The 7500-nt window shown below is 51.2% G+C and overlaps 1 protein-coding gene across 1 annotated transcript in view; it reads left to right on the top strand.

Annotated features, from left to right (window-relative positions):
- LOC143277179 (uncharacterized) overlaps window positions 1–7500 on the top strand; it is a 523243-nt gene that overhangs the window by 5589 nt on the left and 510154 nt on the right. Inside the window, exon 3 of the mRNA XM_076581953.1 lies at window positions 1850–4533. Coding sequence (XP_076438068.1) covers window positions 1850–4533 — 2684 coding nt within the window. The remainder of the gene's footprint in view (window positions 1–1849; window positions 4534–7500) is intronic.

Here is a 7500-nt window from a genome sequence, read left to right as displayed (position 1 = left end):
CCCCCCCCCCCCCCACACACACACACACACACCATCCTCATCGTCAATGTTATCATCGTCAGTAAATCACACACACACACACACACACACACACACACACACACACACACACACACACACACCTCTCTGTCTCTGTCTCTCTCTCTGTCTCTCTGTCTCTGTCTCTCTCTGTCTCTCTCTGTCTCTGTCTCTGTCTCTCTGTCTCTCTCTCTCTCTCTCTCTCTCTCTCTCTCTCTCTCTCTCTCTCTCTCTCTTAACTGAAATCTGCTGCTGCAATGAAAATGATTGCAGTTGCAGAAAATGGTAGTGCACGACACGACACGACACGACATGACATGCGATACGACACTAACACGACACGACACGACGTGACATACGACACGGCACGACATGACATGCGACACGACACGACACGACACGACACGACGTGACATACGACACGGCACGACACGACACGACACGACACGACGTGACATACGACACGGCACGACATGACATGCGATACGACACGACACGACACGACACGACATGCGACACGACACGACATGACATGCGATACGCTGTGCATCCAAAATGAATCACAACACAACGAAACGCAAAACAACACAATCACCACCACAACTGACACATCCCCCAGCCCGACACATCCACCACACATCACTACTTCACAATACAGCGCAGATGAATTACTACACGCATTACTACTTCACAATACAGAGCAGATGAATTACTACACGCATCACTACTTCACGGTACAGAGCAGATGAATTAGTGCACGCATTACTACTTCACAATACAGAGCAGATGAATTACTACACACAATACGGAGCAGATCAGTTACTACACGCATCACTGCTTCACAATACAGAGTAGATGAATTACTACACGCATCACTACTTCACAATACAGAGCAGATGAATTAATACACGCATCACTACTTCACAAAATAGAGCAGATGAATCACCACACGCACCAATACTTCACAATAAAGAGCAGATGAATTACTACACGCATCACTACTTCACAATAAAGAGCAGATGAATCACTGCACACATCACTACTTCACAACATAGAGAAGACGAATTACTACACACATCACTACTTTACGATATAGAGCAGATGAATTACTACACTACTTCACAATATAGAGCAAACGAATTACTACACACACCACCACTTTGCGATACATACCAGATGCAGTACTACACACAATACGGAGCAGATGAATTGCTACACACATCACTAATTCACAATATAGAGCAGATGAATCACTACACACTTCACTACTTCACAATATAAAGCAGATGAATGACTACACACATCGTTACTTCACAATACTTCACATCAGCACTTCACAATATAGAACAGATGAATTACTACTTTGTTATTATTTTTACGTGTTATTGCCTTTGACGATATATGACAAGTTGCATTGCGAGCTTGACAGACTTCTTTGGAGAAACTGTGATCGAAATATTTTCACATACATAGGCGCATGCGTGTGTGTGTGTGTGTGTGTGTGTGTGTGTGTGTGTGTGTGTGTGTGTGTGTGTGTGTGTGTGTGTGTGTGTGTGTGTGTGTGTGTGTGTGTGTGTGTGTGTGTGTGTGCGGGTGATTTTTTCTTTATTTTTTTGTGCTTTTGCATTTTGTTTTAGTGATTTGTATTAAAATGAAACATTTAGAATGTTTTTTTGATACAAAATATATGTGTTGATGTTGTTGAGGTTGTTCTTAAGCGCGTTGGGTTATGCTGCTGGTTAGGCATCTGGCCAGCAGAAGTGTACGAACGCAGGCAGTCACGCCTCTTTGAGAAACTGAAAAGTGAAAACCTGTTGTCATGATGACCCAGAGTTCTGGCGCCGCGTCAGCAGCACCTCGTCGTCCATCTTCGACCTGTCTGGGGAGTGCGAGCAGCTGGAGCGGGCCATCCGGGACAACGACGTGACGGCCGTCAGAAAGTTCCTGCAGCTACACCACGGCAAGTTCCCCGTGGACCTGGCCGCCAGCATCCTGGACAAGTCGTCCTGCGACTCCCGGAGCCGCCGCCAGAGCCACGTCAGCCAGGACGTGGAGATCCTGCTGCTGAAGAGCCAGACCCTCATCGAGTCCCTGGACCGCCGGGAGAGCATGCACACGGAGAGCGACGCCCCGGGCATCTTCCGGACCTCCCTGCACCTGGCCGTGCAGCACGGCGCTGACGACGTCCTCAAGCTGCTGCTCAAGTTCGGCGTGGACCCCAACGAGCCGTCCGGGCACGTACACTTCGGCAACGGTGGCGGCGGGGGCGGCTCCTCAAGGCGGCAGCGGCGTCTGTCCAGCATCCAGCCCGAGCTGCTCATGCACCAGCTGCAGCAGCTGCACGTCAAGCGGCAGACCTACCTCCAGCAGCAGCGTCATCAGCAGCAGCGTCATCAGCAGCACCAGGACTCGCTGTCGTGGGACGGGCGATCTCGCCTCAGCTGCAGCAGCCAGCACAGCGGCATCATCTCGGCGGCGGCAGCCAGCGTGGCCCGGACCCGCTCCAAGTCCTGCTCTCCGACCATAACCCCCACCATCACCCTCATGACCACCCCCACCCCTCCCCCGGCCTCAGACCTGCCCCCCACCATCACCCCCTCCGTCATCACCTGCTGTCCTCCTCCTCCTCAGTCCAGTGGTGGTGGCGGCCACGTGCAGCCCGTTCCACAGCCGGTGTTCCGAAAGGGAAGTGTGGGCGCCGGGTCCACGTGCGAGGGAGCGGAAGGCGGCGGCCGCCTGGAAAGAGATCTGACGCGAGTGGACACGGCGGGTGCCCAGTCTGTGTTCCAGAGAGAAAGCGCTGACCCCTATCTCTCCGCCCCGCGAAAGTCCCAACCGACACTGTGCGTCCCTTCCGTCTTTCTGCCTTCCGGGACGCGCGCTCCTCAGCTTGTCCAAGTCGGCAACAGCGGTGACGAGTTGTTCGCCGGCGCGGCGGGAAAATCACTTTCCACTGCTGCTGCCACGCCATCACCGTTTTCTGCCAGTGCCTCTGCCAAAGTGATACCCAAGGCGGAAAAAGCGGCCACAGGCGGTGGGAGTGGAAACAGTGGCTGGCCCCCCACACCCCCTGCCGGCTCGCATCACTCCCAGCAGCGCAGCTGTCACAGCGGCTCACACGGTGCAGGTCACGATTCAATCAATGACAGCAGCGATCTACTACTCTCCCCGCAGCCACCACCTCCCCTTCATCACCCTACCTCCTCCTCCTCCTCCCAAGACAGGCCCCCTGCCAGCAGTGGAAGCAGCGTAATTACCTGCGTGGGGCTGTTTCCCGTCCCCCCCAGCTCCACCCTTACCCCCACCACCACCACCGCGGTCACCAGGTTCAGCCACCCCCCCAGTCCTAAGGTGATCGTGTATCCCGATAGCGACAGCGTCACAGAGAGACGCGACAGTCACGGTGGCTTCGGCCCAGTCGCCGTCACGAGACCCTGCGCCAGTGGCTCCGCCGTAGTGCAGGGCTCCGCCACCACCAATCGACTTCAGCTGCCAGAGATCACGGAAACAGAGAGCGAAAGCTACAGCAGCAACAACAACAACAGTGGCGGCGGTAGTGGTAGCAGTGGTGCTGCAGGTTGTGAGGACGACGCCGCCGCGTTCGATATCGCCACAGCGTACGCTACAACTTCAGCTACCTCCACCACTGCGGCCACCTCCTCGGGGTCAGGAGGAGGGAGCGAAGACCTGCTGTGCCTGCCCCCGCTCTTCCTGGCCGTGGTGGAGCGCCGTCCCCGCGCCGTGCGCCTGCTGCTCCGCTATGGTGCCAGCCCCCACGTGCAGGACCGCCACGGCTGCACCCCCCTCCACCTGGCCTGCTCCCAGCCCTTCCTCAGCGCCGACTGCTGCTGCGCCCTGCTGCGCTACGGGGCCAAGGTGCACGTGAAGAACTGCAGCGGGGCCACGCCCTACCTCCTCTACCCAGCAGTGGCCCAGGAGCAGCAGAGCCTCGTCAGGGGCGCCTTCAGCAGGGTCCCCGCCTTCCGCGCCAACAACAGCAGCAACAGTACCACCACCACCACTTCCGGCACGCGCCAGAGTCACAAGAAACGCACGAGCGGCGGGGGCTGGGGCGGTGGCGGTGGCGGGGGTGCCTACAGCACCAACCACAACCACAGCACCACGGCCTCCTCGGCACAAGCCAGCTCCTCCAGACCCTCCGAGTTCACCGCCTCCACCTCGGGGGGCAACCAGCGCTCGGGGAGCCTCTCGCGCTTCTTCCGGAGGCTGGGCAGCGAGTCCAGGTCCCGGAGCAGGGACAAGAGATCGTCAGCCCACGATGAGGCGACGCAAACGTCGGCAGCAGGAGGAGGAGGAGGAGGAGCTTGCTCGGGGAGTTCTTCAGCGGCTCTAGGGGGCCCGCTGTCGTCCGCTCAGCCTCAACCACCGCCTGCTCCGTCGTCGACATTCTCGGAGATGAGGGAGCGGGCCTCTTCGATGAGCTCGTGCCGGAGTTTCCGCAGCCGTCACTACTCGGCCTGCATCGTGGAGGATTTGGACAGCGATGCTTCTCTGGTGAGTCTTCCACTGTTTGTGGGGGTTTCGGCCTCTGTTTGTTCGTTTGTTGCCTAGTTTTGTTTAAGTTTTTTTTTTGTTGTTTCGGATCTATCTATCTATCTATCTATCTATCTATCTATCTATCTATCTATCTATCTATCTATCTGTTTCGTTTGGTCATTATATATTTGTTTTTTTGTTATATATCACTTTGTCAGTGTAAATATTTCTGCTCATGAGTGTATCCTACTATCTATCTATCTATCTATCAGTTTCGTTTGGTTATCATTTATTTGTTCTCTGTCATTGTCATCTGTATTTGTTATGTGTTCTCTGTCATATAACACTTTTTTTTTTTTTTTTTTTTTTTGTCAGCGTGTATGTTTTTGCTCATTGAGTGTATCTGTTTCGTTTAGTCATTATTTATTTGTTCTCTGTACATATATCACTTTGTGTTTGTCAGTGTGAATGTTTTTGCTCACGTGTGTATCCTACTCTCTATCTGTTTCGTTTGCTTATCATTTATTTGTTCTCTGTCATATATCACATTGCCAGTGTGTATGTTTTTGCTCATGAGTGTATCCTACTATCTATCTATCTATCTATCTATCACGTTTGTCATTCATTTCTCTCTGTCTCTGTATCTCTCTCTCTCTGTCTGTCTCTCTCCTCATTTGAATGTTTACGTGTGCATTTGTGTGTATCCGAATGTCCTGTGTGTACTTCATCATCATCATCATCATCATCATCATCATCATCTCTCTCTCTCTCTCTCTCTCTCTCTCTCTCTCTCTCTCTCTCTCTCTCTCTCTCTCTCTCTCTCTCTCTCTCTCTCTCATATTGCACTTTTATATTATTATATTTATATACATTTTTGTCACTGCATTATGATTATGTACCTGAAAGTGTTTGCTGTGCATTTGAGTGTATTTGGATGTCGTGTACGTACTTCTATAACCCTTTTGATATCCTGTGAGTATTTTGATTTCATTTCTCCTTGCCCCGAGAGCTGGATGTGTAAAAAAAAAAAAAAAAAAAAAAAAAAAGCATACGTGCATGCTTATACCACTTCTCTCATTAAAATAAGTTCGTTCGTTCCCTCTGTCTGTCTGTCTCTCTCTGTCTCTCTATATCTCCCCCCCCCCCCTCTCTCTCTCTCTCTCTCTCTCTCTCTCTGTGTGTCTTGCAACCATAGTAGATCAATGACAACTGCCGAATACTTACAGCCTACGTCCCACCAGCTAGGCCACACATGTACAAACGAAACGACCCAAACAAACCGCGTGAACACCGCAGCACCGCCCAGACGTGTGTATTGGAAAGAACCAGCCGTCGAGCAGAGCTGATCCCACGACCGACAGAAATCAATGATTCCTTTCTGTTTTGAGTTGAGTCCGTTTCCTTGTTGTCAAGGACAACATATTCGAATCAGGCACACTCGTGAGTGCGCGCCCGCGCGCGCGCGCGCGCGCATCAATGATTAATTGCGGGCGAGGACGCAAACACACACGCAGACACACGCACAAACACAATCACAGACACACACAGACACACACACACACAGACACACGCATTAACACACACAGACACAGACACAGACACACACACACACACACACACACACACACACACACACACACACACACACACACACACACAGATAAACAGACTCAAACACTCACACACACACACACACACACACACACACACACACACACACACACACACACATTACAGACTACTACTGCTGCTGCTGCTATTGCTACTACTACCACTGCTGCTGCTGCTACTACTACGATTGCTACTACTACTGCTACTACGACCACTACTTCTTTTTTCTTCTTTCCGTTACACGACTAACATCGACTTGCCGAGGACTTTGTAGCGGTTCATGCATGCTGGGTATTTTCGTGTCTCCATAACCCACCGAACACTGACATGGGTTACAGGATCTTTAACGTGCGTATTTGATCTTCTGCGTGCGCATACACACGAAGGGGGTTCGGGCACTAGCAGGTCTGCACATATGTTGACGTGGGAGATCGGAAAAATATCCACCCTTTACCCACCAGGCGCCGTTACCGTGATTCGAACCCGAGACCCTCAGATGTGAAAGTCCAACGCTTAAACCAATCGGCTATTGCGCTCGGCTACTACTACTACTAGTAGTACTACTACTGCTGCTGCTGCTGCTGACAAAGAGAGAACTGAATTGCACTTAGTGTACGTAAAAGAACGGCAACAAAAGTGTTGTTCCTGGCAAAATTATGTAGAAAAATCCACTGCGATAGGAAAAACAAACAAACAAACAAAAAAAACAACAACTCTGCACGCAGGAAAAGATACCCCCCCCCCCCCAAAAAAAAAAAAAAAAGGGTGGCGCTGTAGTGTAGAGACGCGATCTCCCTGGGGAGAGCAGCCCGAATTTCACACAGAGAAATCTGTTGTGATAAAAAGAAATACAAATACTGCTATACAACCCCCTCCAGCTTTGTACGGCTAGACAGACAGACACCACACTACACCTTTCAGCTCGCTAAAAAAAAAAAAGCGTTAGCTGAACAATGAGCTGTCACTCGTAATGCACGCACACAGCCTTCAAGCCCTGAATTCTCAGCGAAACCCACACACTGATCAATACCACACAATAGTAGTAGTAGTAGTAGTAGTAGTAATTGTTGTGTGTGTGTGTGTGTGTGTGTGTGTGTGTGTGTGTGTGTGTGTGCGCGTGCGTGTGTGTGTGTGTGTGTGTGTGTGTGTGTGTTATTCTGTGACTGTTTTAATCACTCGCTCGTTTTCCCTGTCTCTGTCGTCTCTCTCTGTCTCTGTCTCTCTGTTTGTTTGTCTGTCTGTCTGTCTGTCTCTCTTTCTTAAACGACCTACCGCTCCATATGAAATCCGTCTGCGAACTTTTTGCGGATGATACAACAATCCACACTTCTCATACTGACATTGCCGCTCTTGTAAAAGACTTACAAGAAAGTA

This window comes from Babylonia areolata, chromosome 2 (assembly GCF_041734735.1).
Source record: "Babylonia areolata isolate BAREFJ2019XMU chromosome 2, ASM4173473v1, whole genome shotgun sequence".
In the NCBI taxonomy this organism is placed as follows: Eukaryota; Metazoa; Mollusca; class Gastropoda; order Neogastropoda; family Buccinidae; genus Babylonia; species Babylonia areolata.
This window is presented reverse-complemented; position numbering and strand designations above follow the sequence as displayed.